At 37.7% G+C, this 19,730-nt stretch overlaps 1 protein-coding gene across 15 annotated transcripts in view; it reads left to right on the forward strand.

Moving 5' to 3' along the window:
* The window catches only part of ANKRD31 (ankyrin repeat domain 31), a 62,039-nt gene that overhangs the window by 29,564 nt on the left and 12,745 nt on the right, over window positions 1–19,730 (forward strand). For 11 of the 15 annotated variants that reach the window (XM_032676759.1, XM_032676753.1, XM_032676752.1 and 8 more), the window contains 9 exons: window positions 3,406–3,612; window positions 4,404–4,546; window positions 7,174–7,333; window positions 7,772–7,854; window positions 8,600–8,681; window positions 11,422–11,518; window positions 13,097–14,126; window positions 16,310–16,450; window positions 18,750–18,846. In XM_032676759.1, coding sequence (XP_032532650.1) covers window positions 3,406–3,612; window positions 4,404–4,546; window positions 7,174–7,333; window positions 7,772–7,854; window positions 8,600–8,681; window positions 11,422–11,518; window positions 13,097–14,126; window positions 16,310–16,450; window positions 18,750–18,846 — 2,040 coding nt within the window. Of the gene's footprint in view, window positions 1–3,405; window positions 3,613–4,403; window positions 4,547–7,173; window positions 7,334–7,771; window positions 7,855–8,599; window positions 8,682–11,421; window positions 11,519–13,096; window positions 14,127–16,309; window positions 16,451–18,749; window positions 18,847–19,730 lie in introns of those variants that run through there. The other 4 variants (XM_032676767.1, XM_032676754.1, XM_032676765.1 and 1 more) reach the window with 4 other exon arrangements.

Genomic DNA, 19,730 nt, shown 5'->3' on the forward strand with positions numbered 1-19,730 from the left:
GCATGGTTATGTAATAATATAACAAATATACACCCAGCCCCCATAAATGCACACACAGTATGGACAAATACATCTGCTCACGTATCATCAACATGCACATTTTTTACTTCTGTTTGATGAGTACTCTCCTTCTGTTTGGGGACTTCAGTTTGGTCTGGATGCTCACTAGTCTTAAAAGTTAAGGAACCATCAGCCGATCTCTGCAATGTCCTGTTACACATGACAAAAAACACTCAAGAAACTGTTTGAAGTTCCTGCTGATCCTTTTCTCTGTGATAGTCAGAGTCTTCTTGTCTTCTACCTTCAGTGGTACAGAACACTCTTCCCTCTTCCTGTCTCAGGTGGTTGCTTATTTTCAACCCTTCTTAAGTCCCTGCTCTCTTGAATTTCTGGACTGCAAGTGTGTGTTCTCCTTTGGAAGCTGAAGGGAGAAGGAAAGGAGTAGGTGCTTCGTGTTACTTACTACTTTCCAGTTCTTGGCAGTGTCAGTGCTTATCTTTTCTATTTCTAAATTTTGTTCTTCCTACTGTGGGAATGTCTTTTTAAATCATGCTGGAAAAAAAATCCATGGCATATCTAATACATGTCATCACCCATGCTAATTACTGGAAGAACAAACACTAAACGTAGAAATGTTTCCTTTTTCTATAGATGTTCTTTTTTGTAGCTCTTATGTTCCTGCTGAACCTTTATAATAAGGTCTGTGTGCACTAATACGGTTTTGGATTTTTTTTATTTCTATTTTTTGCCTCCTATATATAAAATTATGATTTAAAAAACTTTATTCTGAATTTGTGTCTTATATTTTGGTCTCCATTGAAATAGCATTTCCCAGGCTGCTTTTTTCCTCAAAAGAGATTCTTCAGGAAATATTTTGTTCAGATAAAATTTAATTATTCCCTTTGTACCAGGAGAGCGTTGCCATTTGAGAGGCGGTGCAAGAAGGTATAGCCCTTTGTACAGTTGAAGGCCTTAATAAGTTTGGGGTCCAGGATAATGACATTCAGATTACAGTAGAAAATAGGGAAGATGGGATAATGTTTTCTTACTTTTGGAGTTTTCAGATTTTTGCTCTCTTACGCCTTTTCTTCATTAACTGGCCATAGTATGTCATCTGATTGTTCCTACCTCCCACTGGTCTTCCTTATATCATTCTATTCTTGAATAAAAATTTTTCTTCTGAAATGATGCAGAGCTGCTGTCATCTACAGTCAGTCACTAGGCTCCCAACATTCCTAATGTGCTTATAGGGAAGGAAGGTACAAACAGTTTGCTTCTTTTCTTACAGTTCAGCCTTGCTCTTAGACCAATGTTGAGGTATTCAAATGTCTTTTTTATGCACAAGGTTGAAGTTGTTGAGGTATGTCAGCCTGATCTGGCCTGATTGCTGGTTACTGTAATCTTTTCATTTTATCTTTATACTGTGCTGAGTGGACTTTGTTTTTGCCAAGATTTGGATCTTTCCTGCTCATGACCCATCTGGCAGTGCATCCAACAGAGAACCAGTATTTTGATTCACATACCAGTGTCCCATTATGCTTTTGCAAATGTTTGCTAACAGCCATGAAGCAAACTGTTGTGCATGGCAATTTAACTGGAAAACTCTGCAATTATTTCTGTTCACTGGCTGCCAGTATTGCTAAGGGTCATTAGCTTAATGGGCTGTTGTGTACCTTTTTTTTCTTAGATGTCTATAAACAGTCCCTTGGACATTCTCCCATGAATCAAAGGGAAAAAAAAGGAAGAACCAGAAAGCAGATGATTGCTTTGGGAGTTCAGACCCAGAAGCTTTTAGACAAAACACAATACATTATCTTATGGAAAAGTAGGTTTCAAATTGGAGGAGTATTTTAATAATGTGGTGGCTCTGTGTGCTCTAGAATCTCAGTTTTCATTTAAAAAATGAACTCTTGAGCTTTTCTGGTTGCCAATACAGTGTGGGCCAAGCACCCACAGTGCAAAGAGGACTACCTGAATGGTTTCAGACAGGTTTGAAAAGCCTACAGTCACCTCCATGCTGCCATATTCTGGCTGGAGCAGTGCCTGAACAGGATAGTTTAAAGTTAGTATGGATCTATCCTCAGTGAATGTCTGTCTCTAATATCATTTCATGTTCTTCCAAATAGTCTTGGATGACAAGCTCAGTAGTTTACCTTCAAGGAAACATTGGAAAAGCAAATTTTCCAGAGTGCAGGAGCCTTAAGAAAGGCAGCTGTCAAATCATGGAAGATGTTTGATACCAGTGGATACTGCTGACTGCAAATATTTGAGAAAACAGCTTGTCTGATGAGAAGAGGAAGATGCAGCAACTAATTGTTCATAGGAATAATTGACAAAATCTCCAAGGATAAGAGCATGCAAAATGCTCATTTTAAACCTTACACTTTCAGGTTTTTTAAATGAATTACAGATTTTCAAGAGAACAGAGAAAGACCACTGTGAATTTTTAAGAAAATATTGATAGCATGATATTAAAATGAAGAGTACAGGAGCTTTTAAAAAGCTGACATGCATGATAGAGCTTTTGAAGATTTATATACCTTGTCTTTTTGGTTGTAGTTTGAGAAGGGGGTTGTCCTTACTCTACATGCATAATCAGTACTTTGGTAATCTGTGTTTTTCTTTGTATTTCAATTTGAATTTATAATTTGAATTAGTTTCAGAATTAGAACCTGTCTGATGATCACATGATAAAATTTAAAGTGGGTGTTGTTTGCTCTGTGAACCAGTAAGGATTAAATCAAGTTTATTTACAATTATGGGTCCAATCCTGGACAGGTTTAATTAAAAGACAATTTATCTATACCACTAAACATTAATCAAAAATTTTTAATCAGCCTACAGGACTTTTTCACATCAGAGCTGTAAAAATACCTTATGTATTTATAGATATGTATAGATGTATATAGATACATATTCACCTATCTGTATGTATACCTATACATATATGTGTGTGTATATATATATATGTATACACACGTATCTATCTTTTCCCGACACAGAATTAGGAACTGATATAGTTTTATATGGTTTCTTAAATACATTTATGTGTGTAGTTTATGTGTTTAGCAGCCACGCCTGGTAGCCTGAAAGCAGTCCATGAAGAAACATAACATACTCCCTACCTATATACAGTGTAGAACTTTAACCTTGTTACCTTTTGTTTCATCCCACATTTGTTGCACCCTTGTTAAATCATCTAGATTTGAACTTTAACTTCTTTTGTTTAGGGTCTGTTTGTTGTCTGAGCTCTTACACACTACTTTTTAACCTTTTGATGTAGTCAGTTAATGTTATTGACTAATTAAAGCAACAGTATTGCACACATTTACAGTAATTCAAATGAGTTATGAAGCTTAATTTTCTGTTTATAATTAAACATTCTTTGTGCAAAAATTTCTTAAGGAACACCCAATATACTGTTAGAATCTACCAGAAAAGAACCTGTAATTGTACACACTACCTGTAATTCAAGAGCTGGACGAAAGAAGAAAATTAAGAGAAACGAAAAAGGGGAAACTCAGCTGCATATTGCTGCTAAGAGAGGAGATTTGTCCTTGGTGAAGACTCTAATATCATCTGGAATTTGTGTCAATGAACAGGATTATGCAGGTTTGAAAATTACTCTCTTATGGGCTTGTTTATGATACAGTTTTACATAATTTGTAGTATAAATATGGATTCTTGACTTAAAATTGTGAGGAGAAAAGGAATTCATTGAACAAGTGCAAGCAGAATCAGTGAATACCTGGATTTTGTGTCTCAGCATGGAAGTAATGCAGACCTTTTCTCAGCAGGGGTATTAATAGGGTCTTGCTTCTCTGCTGAAGAACACATTTTCAGAGATGTGTACAGAAAATGAACATGAAAGTTTGGTGAGAGAAATAATGTTCATACGCATGTATATGTATGTGTGTGAAGCACATTCAGACAGGTGTTATTTCCTTAAGAAATAAGGACAAAAACCAGATGACAGGATTATCTTTTCTTTTTTCTCTGCCTAAATGTATAACATATTTCTGTTTTCATACTTTCAAAATGCATTGTATTCTATTCTAGATGCCTGGCAGACTTAATATTATACAACGGTAGTGAGATTAGAAATGAGACTATTAATGTTGTGCTTCTGAATTTTTAGAGTTTTTCTGCTCCATTGTTTTGTTTCTTTTATTATTTTTAGTACTGTAGTAGAAAAAAAAAGCAGTATATTTTCTGCTTAAGATTGGTTACATTTTTCTCTGAGGTAAACTGAATTACACAGAAAATATTTGACCTTGGCATTTCAAGATGGTTATTTGTATAAGATTTATCTTAAATGCAGCAAAATGTATAATCACTACTAAGCGATATATGTGGATCTTTCCAAATCAGATGCATGCTGTGTGTCATCTTGCCTTTATTAGGTTGGACAGCAGTTCACGAAGCTTCCAACGGGGGATTTACTGATGTGATCTTAGAATTACTGAAAGCAGGTGCTGATGTCAACAGCAGAAGTCTGGATGGTGTTTTACCAATACACGATGCTGTTTCTGGCAATTATTTGGAGGTACATTTTTCTTTTTCGTAAGATTTCCTGAAGCTGATTTCCAGCAGAGGGTCAGCAGAGCAAAATCCTCTTTTCATTCAAGTTATTAATACAATTTTAGTGTAGATTTGCATTTAGGAAATAAAGTAGGATTCTTTAAAGTGATCCAAATTAGAGAAAGAAATACTTTTCAATAGTGACAGTTGAAACTGTACAGTTAGTTGCCTTTTTTAGTACAGCAGACAGAGCATAAAAATTCAGAAACTTCCTTTGGTTTTCTCCCAGGTTTGGGCTTTTTAATACTAAAATTGAGCATTCTTGGTTTGATTGTCTAGTCCAACCCTGCTGCAGGGAGGAGTGATGCTGCAGAGTGGAGTGATGCATTTCACACGTAAGAGAGAAGAAACAATATACTTTATTGATAGAAAAGAGTGAGTTAGCAAAGTTCACTGGTAAATGTGACAGTTGTTTAACAAGATTTGAGGCAAGATACATTGATTATTTACTGCATAGAGGACAGGAACAGAACCAGAAGGGGGAGCCTCCTGTTGAGTCATGCTGTCCAGAAAGGACCCCCTTGCTTTCTAAACTCCATCTCAGATGACTAGATCCAGACTTGGTCTCAGACTCAGTCAGCAGTTTGTATCTAAAGGATTATGTGTGCACAATCAATCCTTTCTATCAGTTAGCTAACATATCGAAGTTTAGCATACAGTTAATCGCTGAGAATCTGTTGTGGCAAGGAATCTCTCAGTCTTGAAGAGCAACCTTGAGAGATGTCCCTACTCAAGGGGAGATCCTGGTGTGCAGACCATTGCTGTGCAGGAGAGCTTGAAGAGCCCAGGGCTGTCCACTATTTATGGAGTAAGATGATTTACTTACAGTCATATTTGCATACCAGCAAGATACCTGGGTCACTGTTCCAGACAGTCTTTGGCTACTTTATTGCCATTCATCCCCCAAAGTCCAGGTAAGCTCGATGCAACCACCGCAGCTGTCCGTGGTGGTTATGGCTTAAGCAGAGGAGTATATGGCCACAAAGCCCCCTGCCATGGGCAGGGACATTTTTTTACTAGCTCAGCTTGCCCAAAGCCCTGTCCTACCCGACTTTGAAACATTTCTAGGGATGGGGTGTCCACAGCTTTTTTGGGCAGCCTGTTTCAGTGTCTCACCATCTCCATTGTAAAAAAATTCTTTTTTGTAAAGACTCTAGGCCTGCTGTTTAAAAATGGTTCTACAGAATAGACTATTTCAGTTGGAAGGGACCTATCTCTCCCAAGATGATCACCAAGAAGGTGATCATCTCATCCAAGTACCTGATCTCTTTGGGGCTGACCAGAAATCAAAGCATGTTGTTAAGGGCATTGTCCAAATGCCCCAGTCTTGAGGCATTGATCACCTCTCCAGGAAGCCCATTCCAGTGTTTGACCGTCTCTCAAAGTAAAGAAATGTTTCCTAATGTCCAGTCTAAACCTGCCCTAGCACAACTGTGAACCATTCCCACACATCCTATCACTGGATCCCAGGGAGAAGAGATGGACACCTCCCTTTCCACTTCCCCTGCTCAGGAAGCTGTAGCTTCAGGTTGTCCCTCAGCCTCCTTTTCTCCAAACTAGACAAGCCCAAAGTCCTTACTGGCTGTTCGCAGGACATGGCTTCCAGCCCTCTCATCAGTCTTGTTGCCCTCCTCCAGGCACATTCGAGGACCTTCTCATCATTCTTAAATTGTGGAGCCCAGCACTGCACACAAATAAATAAAGTGTTCCTTTGGCAGAGTGAGTTCTGGTGAACTGAGTGTAAAGAAGATAATGCCAGATTGGCTCAAACATACTACTTCTATATCTGTCAGAGGAACATGTTTGATCACATTTACCTTTTTCTGTGAAAAACAGTCAAACAAAGGGGATGATTCACAGACCTGGTGCCAAACTATTATTAGGGTTCTTGCAAACATATAAGCTTATTATTCAGTATTGCAAGGGAAAACCAATGGAGAACATTCTGAACTGCAAGACAATATTGTCTTTCTGATACTTTCTCATACTTAACTGCACTCTGAGTGTAAGAAATAAGAAGAAATGCTAAAATGGGGAAATCAGACATATGAAAATTCTTTAACATCCGAGCTCTGACCTCATCAGCACTTTCATATAATCTGAATTTTAGGGAATAGATGATTCCGCTGGTGCCACTAATCTCATTTCCACATTTTACAATTAAGCAGACTTGCAAGTTATTTGGAATTAGGAAAAAAAAATCAGTTCATGTAACCAGAAAACCGAAACTGCTATTAAAGAAAAAAATCCGCTTCTTTTTCGCATTTTGGTCTTAATTCATTTGACCAGCTCCTTTTAATTTAGATATATGATGTTTTGTAATTGCTTTGTATAACAGTACCATAAAAGTGATAGGTTTAATGACAATTTGTGAACTATTTACGTATTTTAATGGAAAAATTAGAAATGTAATATGGAAGTCCGTATTGATAATAACCAGTTAATCTGGTTTGTTTAATTTGGATTGCAAGTGTAACAGGTTTTAGAGTATCTTATTTGTATGTGTATTATTTGTGATTTATGTTAGATACAACACACATAGTTGTCCACAGTAAGAATTACCACAATACAAATAATAAAAATACATAATAGGCAGTCAGGATTCTACTGCAGCATGGAGCGAATCCCTATGAGAGGAATGGAGCAGGGGAAAGTGCTGTGGATCAAGCTTGTGATGAAGAAATGAAAGAACTTCTGAAGTCTTACAGTGCTATGGACTCTCTACTTCCTGTTTCGACAGTTGAGGGTACTGGTATGTTGGTTTTGTAATGTAAATTATAGTATCACCCCATAATCTTAAGAAAAAAAATATACATTCACATAGTGCTGATTTGTGGAGCTGCGTATTGCCTGGCACTGATATTTTTAACTCTGTTAACTATTGAATTATATTAATTTATTTACAGAAAATAGGATACATGAGTGGGTTTTGGTTTTTTTGAGAGAATGAGGTATAAGAAAATATTCAGGTCTTCAAATTTTCTTATTATCCATATTTCCCATCACAGGAAGGGAAATAATTGGTTTTCAAAGTGTTAACTTTAAGGACTTATTTCCTTATGCTACCTAAATTTGATTTCATTTTTATACAAGATATTTTTTATTATTTGATCTGCCATTGTATCTTTGTAACCTATTATGCTTCTTCAAATTCATATTAAATTTTATTTATTTTTTCTGAACTGTGGAGAGAGGAAATCAGAACATTGTTGCTTTGACTACTGTAAAAATGATGATGCAGCTTGGGAGCCACAACATGAGAAATACAGTGTGGTAAGTATAGATAACAGAGTTTTGTTGAACTGCTTCCTAGTGTAGTAGTGCATGGTGACATTAGCTGACTGAATAATATAAGAATATAATGTAAATAATTAATCCATTAAAATGTATGTAAAAACAGCATCATACAGAGGTTTATAATAGGTAAGTTGTGTTTTACATATACAGGTGCGTTTATTATTCACTCTTTTAATGATAATTATTGTACAAAAGGTATTCAGTACTTATATTTCTTACTGGTTATACGAATAGAAAAAATGTCCTGAGTCCTGAGGCTTTTCATCATGTTTCCAAAAGGGTTCTTTTTGAAACGGTAATGAATTGGCTTCATGATGAAGGTATTTAGAAATCGTTTATCTTAATGTAAAACAACCAGGAAGATTTTTGCACAGATTGTCAGGAGAGCTCTTGCTGGTATCTGTAGGCTGTATCTGCATTGCCTAGGTGATGCTGTCATGCTGAATTTCATTGTCTAATCCTTGCAGTGTGCTCAGAGGTGGGTCTCTGAGTATGGACTAGTTTGAATGCCTAGGTAAAACCAGACTGTGACAACCCCTTGCAGAGCAAGCCCTTGACAGTATGTATGTCTGTCTTACCAGTGCCCCATTCCGTTCACATAGTAATTCCCTACCTGGAATGACTTGAGTCCACCAATACTTAAACCGCAGGCATGTATCATGGCCTGTTTTTATGGTGCACTTGGCTCTGCTTCTTAATGTAATTTTGTGTTCGTTAACAGAAGTCTGTTGCTGCCATACAAAATACAGAAAAGAAGCAGAAAGAACTGTTGCTCTGTGAACTGACAACTTCTAAAGATGCAGGTAGACATAAATTCAGGTGTTTCACCTATTTTTAGAGGGTAGATATCTTTGGTTATGTAATTGTTTTTAGTGTTATTGCATGTAATATATTTTGATTATCTCCTCTGGAAAATATATCTTTAGAGAATAAGATTTTAATAGCATCTCTCAGGTAAGTGCACTTCCTGAAGTATTTCCACTTTACATAGGAATGAATATTTTGACAGAAAAGGTAAGCATGCCACTTGGAGGCACAGATCTCAAGTGAACTGATTATATGAAAATGGATCATTAGATAAGAATACCCACTGTTGGCAGCGTTATTCGGTTACAAGTACATGAGCCTCTCCATGATCGAGAACATCTATGTCTGTATGTAAACATCTATGTCTGTATGCAGTGTTTTCAGTCTGCCGTGGCAGGACTTCCAGGAGCCTGAAATAATTTATGAGAGAAAAAAGAGAATTCTTTAAGCAAACACTGTGGATGATGGACAGTTTCAGAAATGCTGATGCCCAGAAGTGTAATTTGTCTTAGGCTATCAAATCTCAGTTCAGCTTAATCTCAAGAATTTACTAAGTGACAGTGACTTCCTAGGAGATCATGATGCTGCTGCTGTGAAGCGGTTGGAGTCTGTTGTGTCTGTACCGTGACTCTTCAAGTTGGCGTAGCTTGCTGTAGGAATGCCTTTGACGAAGGCCTCTCTCCCCAGCTGCCTTTGCCATCTAGGCAGGGCTGTTCACTTTGGAGCAGCTCATGCCCATGAAACAGTTTGGATTCGTGACAGAAAGAAAGGGTTTGTTTTTAAATCTATTTTCCTGAATATAGGGTGGAGCTTTCAAATTATATTTACAAGTAAATTTTTCCCTTTAAAAAGAAATGTGAAATATGGAAATATGCAGATTTATAGTTTAGCAAATTTGTGATGTATGAACTCTTAATTAAAATAGGTATGTTTTCTTGAAAAATGTTTGACAAGCAGGTAGATGATACAAGAAGCAGGAGCCTATGGACAGAGATAAGTGCAATTTCATAAAAAGATCGAAAAGAATTATCAGACTTCTCCTGTTTAGGAGTATGAGAGAAATTAACATGGTGCTCTGTTACTACTACTGGCAAAAGCATTAATAATATAGCACATCTTAAACTAAGTCATAATCATTACTACCGAAGAGGCACAGGACTGAACAAGAACGTGGAAGTACATTGACAGACTTAAAACATAGAATAAAATCTCAAGGTATTTGCATGCGTGAAACCTCCTGTAAATAGCAAATTCAAATTTGCTATTAAGCTGCCTTAATAAGAGCAGTATGTACGTATTACTGAGTAAGTAAATATCTGGTAGATGCTGTAAAACCAGTTTGGATTTTACAAATGCTAATTTTAATCCTATAATTTCGTTTTTCATGATTAAGAAAAGCTTACACTGTGTGCTGGTTTAAAAGTTAACCAGCAGGGGAAACCAACCCAACTCAAAAGAGAGATTACAAGTCAGAATAACAATTTAATAAAATAATACAATAAGTACGACCACACGGACAAGCAACCGGCCCTAACCCACAAAGCCCAAATGTACAACCCAGCACCCCGGGGCACAAACAAAGCGATGCTCCCTGGGCCCCCTTGAGTCCAAAGCAAAGGGAGAGGAGAAAAACCTGCTAGTGGGAGAGCTGCTGCAGTCCGGCCAACAGTGGTGATTGCAGCCCAGCCGAGGGTGGTGGTCTCCGTCCGGCTGAGAGCGGTGAGCTGCAGTCCTCCTCTGGATCCCATGAGTAGTGGTAAGGTTCTGAAACTCCAGGTTTATACATTCTCCAGCTCAGGCAGGAATGCTTAGTCCCTCCCTCAGAGCGAGGAATTGCATAAAAGGATGCTCAGTCCTTCCCTCAGAATAGGGAATTCCATAAAAGGGTGTAAGGGTGCTCAGTCAGGGAATTCCACAAAAGGGCATGAGGACAGGAACATCCCCCACCTCACAGGCCTCTACTGACAACAGTTTCTGGGAAATGGCATGGAAGGCTATAGAATACACAGTTTTGGGCTACACCCATCCAGTGATGAATCGGTCCCAGCTGTTCTAACTAGGACACACTGATTGTTGTAGACTTTAAACATGTTTAGCAAATTATCCCGGTGGTATCCACTGGTTGTGACTTCTAGCCCTCCCTTATATTATATGTCTTCAGAGATAGGGTATATAAAGAGGAGCTGATATTTGTTCTTCTTAATTTAGAAGAATATAACTAACAAAAAGCGACAATTTATCATTCTAGTTTATAATATGGGTTTGAAACTGTGAAAACTTGATCTATATGCTTTTATCATTGTATGTAACTTGGAACAGTCTTGGTTCGTTAAACTGTTTTATAATACTTCAAACATAAAAGTTTTGTGCACCTTCTGTGTAACTTCTGCAGTATAATTGTCATCGTAGGTAGCTCTTTGCAACACAAAGAACTTCAAAATTTTCAGTGCTTATCATCCATAGGGCAGTTCTTTAATCTAGACAAAGTATGTGCACTTCAAAATTTTCCAGTACAAACTATTTTCTTTAAGTTAAACTTGCATTTAATTCTGAAGAATTTCATTCAAAGTAATCCAGTTGTAAAGAGCTATCAGTATGCATGACAGTATAAGGTACTGCTCTAACTATATCTTCATACTCTGGCTGTGTATTTGCTACATTAAAAAGGATATTACTGTAATTATTTTCTACTGCTTATTGCCACCGTAATTTTGATTATTTCAAAATATTGAACAGATGTGTATATACAAAGGCTGTCTCAAATACAAGATACTTTGAATGAAATGCTTGCAAGCCAGAAAACAGAGAGGGATGCCCTTGCTAAAAAATACAGGTAAGTAGAATAGAGGGATTGTATTGATAGGAAGCTGTTCTTCATAGAAGTAGTGTTAGAAGTTTTTAGGAGACTAGCATGCAGTGGCATGAAAGTAAATCTATGTGGTTTTCGTTCAGATTTTGTGGGAGCATGATCCACACTGGCTTCAGTTACCCCCAATAAGCATTTACATCAAGGAAGAACTTCAGTTGAGCTAGTGCATACAAATCAGTTGCTGTGCACACAGTGAGCATTGAAATTCAGTAGTGAACATGCAAAAAGTGTGGAAAAATACCTAAGAAGAAATTGAGAAATGGAGGTGTTGAACAAAGACATTAATTTTGAGCTGTATCATGGGGGAAAGTAGTAGCAACTCAAGACACTATTTGGAGTGTCCCTGCCTCTGGTTTGTTTCTTTAGCACCCTTTCTAGAGAAAGAGAACACTTTCTAGGAGTGTTCGGCCAAGAGCCATTTAAAGAAATGGCTTGAAGCATGCTTGCAGACATTCATGTTTTGTGAGGACAACTCAAATGTAGGATAGGAGTGCTCACCTTAGTGTGAGCATGGACTGTGTGAATTGTCAGCTTCATGACTCTAGCTCTCACAAGGCCTCTTTTTTTCTTCCTTCTGAGAGGGACTACCTCAGTGCTGGTCATGTGGTGAGATAAGAATATAGCATCCTGTTTAATGGATGCTTTCTAGACCAGCTTCTGAGGATGTCTCCATAATGTTTGTTTGAGCAGAATTGGTTGATTATGTAAAAGCAGAATGTGCAGCTCCCAGGTAGACCCATAGCAAAACATACAGGCTGTTGAGCAGAGACTGAAATATTTCTACCACCAGCCATTTTGCCAGCTATAAAATGTAATGTGTAAATTACCAGATAATAAAAAAAATTATGAGGAATTATGGTTTCAAATTATCCTTGTGAACGAACTAGTGACTGAATTAAGAAACAAGGACAGTAAAATTAATAGCTACACAAATTTATTTGCATTTTAATACTGAGAGTGAAACTGTTCCAGAGGGAAGTGATAAATATTTCTGGGTATTGCAGATACCGTGCAGGTAATCCTAAGCTGCTCTGTTCTCTTTTTTTAATGGTCATGTGGTACTTTTAGTGTAGCTTCACAAAATATTTTGTTATGTGCACCATAAAAAAATTCTGATAGTATCACCCTTCGGTAGTTCGTCCTGAGCTCATTTTAGAAGGCTCCAAATTAGAATCCGAAAGGCATTGAGTTCAATGAAGTATTATTATTTGTGGTAATAAAAGAGCAGACAGTTATAATACAGACCCAGTTTGGATTCTGTGAATTAAGGGTGGTATAGGAGTACAAGGTTGTTTTGATGCTTTCCATCCAAATTCTATGAGATTCTCTTACTTGTACATCCTGCTGTGAGATTCTGCAGTTTGTCCATAACCCTGTGATTTGAACTTTAAACTTCATACAGGATAAAAATATTGTTGAAATTTTAGGTGTTGGCAGAGTCCTTTGAAACATATTCCTGTTCTTAGTAGGTTACATCTATTAAACTGTCTTTATTTTGTGTTTACAGTAACTCTGATGTCCTTATTTTTTTATTTTCCATAGGGCTTCAGTGGAATCTTTCAAAAAAGGAGCACTGAGGAAACAATTAGTTAACCTTGCTTCTAGGCAAAAGAGTCTGTTGACTCTTGCCCAAAACCAGGAAAAATTAGTGCAGAAAATACAAAGTTACAGAAAAACAAAGCAAATGTTCAGTTCGTCATCTTCAGAGAAGCAAAGCTCAAACTGCGTTATTTTCTATGGAAATGATGTAAGACAAAGTTTAACTGCCGATGAAATCATATGTCCTGATGTAGTTACATTTAGTATGGGGCTTTGTGCCAGCATGCCTAATAGAAGCAGAGTAGGAGTACATGTCTCTTTAGAAAATAGATTTTCAGCTCAGGACTGCAGCCAGCATCCACACATCTGCTTGGATGAGACAGGAGCAAATAAAGAAGCAATTAGAAGCAAAGAGGCTTCTGATCATGCTTTGGCATCTGAAAACAGTGTAAGAGAATATCCCTTTGACAACATGTCAAAGCTGACAAACACTGCGGAAGTGGTGACATTGCCTTCAGAACCTGCTGTTTCCACTGCTAAAACAAGATGCTTACAGCAAAAAGACATTGATTGTGTAGCATTTGCAGAACAAGGAAACAAGTCTTTAAATCCCACTTCAGTGACCAACACATTAAATATTGTGAATAAGAATGTCTGTCAGCCAGCCAGTGACTGCTTGCAGGTTATTACACGTGGGAATCTGCACAGATATGTAAACAAGAAAGAAGCTTTCCAGCAGCAGCAAGTAAATTCTTTAGCACCTATGAAGAACTTCCCTAATACTTCACAGCAAATGGTCTTTGGGAGTAGTAAGAATTCATTTAATACCAACTTGGTGCTTACAAATCTTACCTCAAATAGAGATTCTCAAGTAAATGTTAGTGAGAAATCTTCACAGAGCTATACTAACCAGGAATGGGAACAAAAACAAGTGAGGTATGAACGGAAAAGTAAGAAAAAGCTTCAGTTGATAGATCTGCTTGAATTGGGAAGGATTAAGCCAGGAGAAAATGTTTTAGAATTTAAACTGCAGGTAATTGTTGAGATCTAATAATATTAATATTAGCATATAATGAAAAAACTCCCCACACTAAAATGGGGAATCAGCAGTTCTCATAGTTCAGTCTGTATCTTCAGCACTCATTATTGAATGTGTTTGTTCATTGGTTACAGATCATTGTTTATGAGTTTTAAAGGAAAATGCTATGGATTAAGTCTTTTATCAACCTGTAACTATAACATGCAGACTATTGCATGTGTAAAATTTGTGTTTTAACTTTGCATTATCAGTTTGTTAATATTTCCTACTGCTAGAACCAGAAGGAAGGAGCGAGAGCATAAAGGTTTTGTGATTTAATGTGATTTTTGGAAGCAAGTCCCTCAAATAAAGAATTGTGACATCAAGGATTTCATAGGCATAAATATGTGCAAAATTTTTTGCTTGTAGGCTACAAACTAATTTTACAGTCTGATACAAACCATATTTGAATTAAAAAAAATAAAAAGAAACCTCTTTTTTAATAGAAAAGCGTGTCCATGTCCCTCCAAATACAGAGCAGATTTGCAAGGCAGCTGGCAGGGGCCTGGTTTAGTATTGGGCAAATGAGGGAATTATTGACTGAATTCCCACATGAGAGCTAGTTATTTGCAGGGCAGCATATTGATAAAAACATGAAAGGTTCTCTTCAGCCAACTCACCAGGTGCAGTTAATGTAGAAAGGACACTTTTTTCTACACCTATAATCTGCTCTGGAATGCTTTTCTGCTGAGAGTTGCCATTTCATGTGGTCTTGTGTTAGTAACAAGATAGTGTAAATCACAAGGCTCTATGGTGGTCCGTATGATAGGTATGTACACATGCTTGTTTTCTTTAAAGAACATATAATATTCCTTTGAACTGCAAGATGACTAATTCAAAGGATGAATAATTCAGTATGGTTACTGTCATTTCTCAAGACAGTTATCTTTGATACCAGCTTGATGCATGTGGATCTTAAGGAATTATAACCCCTTGTGGAAGTACTGGTGTTCAGAGTGTAGAAAAGTCAGTGATCTTTACTAGGATGAAAATGATATTCATTTATGTCTTGGAAGAATGTGCTATAGAGATTGAAATTTAGAAATCAATGTCTGTTGCGTTGCAAAGAAGAGATGATCAGTAAATTTTCCTTTTTCATTATAGAGATGTACTTAACAACATACAGCTGGTGCATAGTCCATACCTATGGTTAGCTTTGGACAGGCTGAATGCAGTTGTTGAATTCTGTAGGCCTAGGCTGTGGAACTGTGAACTGGATTGAGTGCTCATCAAAACATTTGGGTTAATCATCTTAATTTAAATTCTTACGGATACCCCAAGCCAGTGGATATGGTAGGAGGTAGTTCAGTATTTGCTGGATCATTCTCTTATTCTGATTTATTTATTTAACCTCATGCATGATAAGTGACTTTACTAACTTCTAATGGAGTTTATCAACAGCTGATTTTTCCACTGTTTAGCTCTGTTAGTCTAACCAAGACCAATATGACAAAACCATAACTTACTCTGTTATAAACAATTGTTTAACAGTTATTTATTTTGCTCAATTATAAACAATTATTAAGCACAATGAGTTGTGCTTCTGGAGGTTGTGTTTGCAGAACTGAGCTGTTTTTACATTATCAAAGGAGCATTAACAGTAAGTTCTTTTATACTTAATTTTGCATAAGATAAGACTGTCAGGTTCCTCCTAAAACATATAAATTATATCCCTTGATATAAGGGAAATTTTTATGCAAATATGTTTCATCTTTGCATTTTGCTGGAATTTCACTGTGACATGCATGTTCCACATGTGTAAGGCAGATTGCATTTGAGTAGCAGTTCCTTGTTGCACCAACTTGCCTCCTGTGAGTGCCTGAGTTAACTGTTGCAAAATAATTTATTCAAAGCCTTGTTATGTCTAGGAGGAAATAAGATGTAAATACAATTCTGATAAACACATAGGGAGATTTGTCCTTTTATTGGCTACAACATCTTTTTCTGGTGGAATAAATCCTCTTATTTTACCTGACACAGTTTATGATAGTGGCAATAAATTCTTTCACTTTTTTTTCAGAGAAAAAGAGAGTTAGCTGCAACTTTTCAGCTGTATTGTTCTTCAGCATTTTTCATGTTCCAAGAATGTTATTTCAGATTTTTTAATATATGAGTTGAAATTTTTTTTTTTTTTTTAGGAATTTAGTCATAAAGCTACAATCTTAAAGAATGGCAAGATCAGAACCAGTAAAGGACGAATACTGCAGAATCCAGTTCAATGGGTTAAAGACCTACTAGGAAGTGATATTTCTGTGACATGGAAGTATGTGTGGAATAAGGTAGGCCTGATTTTACTGCCAAAAATAGCAATAATAAATGGATATAACAAATTTCACTAATCTAGATCTCTGTACAGTTCTTAAAGCAGAAAAGAATACAAGCCTAAATTTTAAAAGGTCTTCTTACTGAGGGAGCAGCAAAGATAGAGCTACATAACTATAGCTGTACAGAGATGAACTAGTCATAAGTGTTGAAAGAATGTAGAATGCTTGCACTGTGAGCTATCAGGGATTTGAAAGAATAGTGTTAAAGATCACAGAATCACAGAATATGCCAAGTTGGAAAGGACCCACAAGGATCATTGAGTCCAGCTTCTGGCCTCACTACACAGGACTGTCCTGTGCCTGACAGTATCATCCGTTCTTGAACTCTGTCAGGTTTGTTGCTGTGACCACTTCCTGGGGAGCCTGTTTCAGCACCCAACCCCTGTTGGATGAAGAACCTTTTTCGCATATCATATACAAATCTCCCTTGAAACAACTTCAGGATGTTCCCTTGGGTGACTACAGTGCCTGCCCCTCCTCTTCCACCCATGAGGAAGTTGTAGACTGCAATGAGGTCTCCCCTCAGTCTCCTCCAGGCTGAACACCCCAAGAGACCTCAGCTGCTCCTGATACAGCTCAAGGCCCCTCACCATCTTTGTTGCCCTCTTTTGGACACTCTCTAAGAGTTCAATATCTTTCTTATATTGTGGTGCCCAAAACTGCATACAACAGTCAAGGTGGGGCCGCCGCAGAGCAGAGCGGGACAGTCCCCTCCCTTGACTGTCTGATGATGCTTTGCCTGATGCCCCCCAGGACAGGGTTGGACCTCCTGGCTGCCAGGGCACTGCTGACTCAGATTCAACTTGCCATCAACCAGGACCCCCAGGTCCCTTTCCCTGACACTGCTTTCCAGCATCTCATTCCCCAGTCTGTCTGTACATCCAGGGTTGCAGCTGCAGAATCCCCATCCTAGCTGCAGAATCCGGCACTTTCCTTGGTGGACTTCATATGGTTGGTAATTGCCCAGTCCTCAGGCCTCCCTGCCTTCAAGGGAGTCAGAAGCTTCTCCCAGTTTCGCATCATCAGCAGACTTTCTTACTATCCCTTCCAGTCCTCCGTCCAGGTCATTTATGAAGATATTGAAGAGCACAGGGCCCAAATGGAGCCCTGTGGAACCCCACTAGTGACAGGTCACCAGTCTGATGTTACCTCATTCACTATTACTCTGTAATTGCTCACTCACCACATGATGTGCTTATCCAGCTGTATGCTGGACATTTTGACCAGAAGGATCCTGTGAGAGACAGTATTGAAAACTTTGCTGAAATCCAGAAAGGTTACATCAGCTGGCTTCCCTTGATAAGTTCGGAGGGTTACCTTGTCATAAAAGGAAATCGGGTTTGATAAGCAGGACTTTCCTCTCATGAAGCTGTGCTGGCTGTGACCAGTGACTTTGTTGTCTTTCAGGTTTTTTTCAGTACTTCCCAGAATAATCTCCATAACTTAACCAGGCACTGAAGTTAGACTGACAGGCCTATAGTTTCCAGGGTCCTCCTTCTTGCCCTTCTTGGAAACTGGGACAGTGTTCACCAGCTTCCAGTCAGCTGGGACCTCTGCAGAACCCCAAGACCACTCAAAAATCACTGAGAGAGGTTTTGCAATGGTATCAGCCAGCTCTTTGAGAATTCTGGGATGAATCCCATCAGGCCCGATAGATTTGTAGGGATTCAGCTGGAGAAGCAGATTCCTCAAAATTTCAGGGTTGACTGGGAGTTGATCGTTCTCACAGTCATGGTCCTCCAGCTCAGGGCACTGAGACCTCTTTGATTTGTATTCCATGTTGAAAAGACAAAGGCAAAGAAAGTGTTAAACACCGCTGGCTTGTCTCTATCCCTGTTTGTGAGCTGACCATCCTCATCCTGTAGTAGGCCCATGTTATTTTTAAACTGCCTGTTGCCATTAATGTATTTGAAAACACTCCTTTTAATAATGATTCAGAGGGGTAGAAAAAGCTGAAAGGTAGTTTGAATAAAAAAGAGCAAGCTTATTGAAATGTCGGGGTGTCACAGACATACGTTGCAAACATACTGGCAGAGTTTAGAGGGCTTTGCACATGGACTGTATTGTGCTTGTGGATTTTTTTTCTTTCATTTAGAACTCAAATTAGCAGAATTCCTCCTTAATCTTGACAGACACAAATTAGATTGATAAGTGCATAAACTCCATTTTATTAGAAAAGTGAAATTTTTACACCTATCAAAAAAAAATCCCCTAAATCAATCAATGAGTTATCCATTTAGATTTCTTTGTGCAGGTTACATATCTTGGGACAGAATTGTCAAAATTTATTGTTGATGAAGTGTCAGTTTCCAGTGACCTGGAGTTACCAACACAGGAAGGAGAGCCTTTGGGTATGTAGCACTTAAAATCTAATATTCGCCATGACTGAAAGCATCAGAAAGTGATTTCTGAAGAACTGAAATCCCAAAATTCCTTTATTGCTTTCTGATTGCTTTTTCTGGGGTACATGATCGTCACAGATCTTGGGCTTGAAATAAAAGTAGTGCTAGAACTTATACCTGAACCCTAAAGAAGTACACTTCTTTTCTTCCATAAATTTGTTGTGTGAAGAGAATAGTTAATAATGACTTGGTTGCTGTGTTAAAATTTTTTATGTAAAGTTTTACATTAAAATATTTGATATATAGTGAAGTTAATAAGCTATTTTAATACTTATTTATTCTGTTGCAAACTCAGATACAGTAGCATAAGTTTTAATTTCATGTGCATCTTCAAATCGTATTGAGTAATCTGTATTGGTGGAAATCCCAGTATACCCAAGCAACGGTAATAACCAGGGGGGTATTGTACTCTCTTTTAGAGATAAATAGTCATAAGAAACAGAGTACATAAGAAACAAAATGACACCGAACAATTTTTTCGGAATTGCCCAGCAGACTTAAGAACTTCAGTCCAATTTTGATAAGTAATGTGTTCTCTGGGAAACCCAGGTCTCTTTGACAGCCAGTTGTGCTTGGAATCCAGAAAGGTTTTGGGGTTTTGGGATTGGTGCCATTAATTGGATGAGATTTTGCATTTCATGTGAACTGGGATACCAGGTTTAGTCTGTTCTTAAAAAATAAATTAAAATATAATAATTCAAAATAACTAATTTGATATTCAAACTACCGTGTTCTGCTGGTATCTTCTTCAAGCTAAGACCATCCAGATGATGAGTTCAGTTTGCCTTGCTTCAGTAACTTCAGTTTATACCAGGTGTAAATGACTTTAAAAT

Source organism: Chiroxiphia lanceolata, chromosome Z, assembly GCF_009829145.1.
Source record: "Chiroxiphia lanceolata isolate bChiLan1 chromosome Z, bChiLan1.pri, whole genome shotgun sequence".
Taxonomy (NCBI): domain Eukaryota; kingdom Metazoa; phylum Chordata; class Aves; order Passeriformes; family Pipridae; genus Chiroxiphia; species Chiroxiphia lanceolata.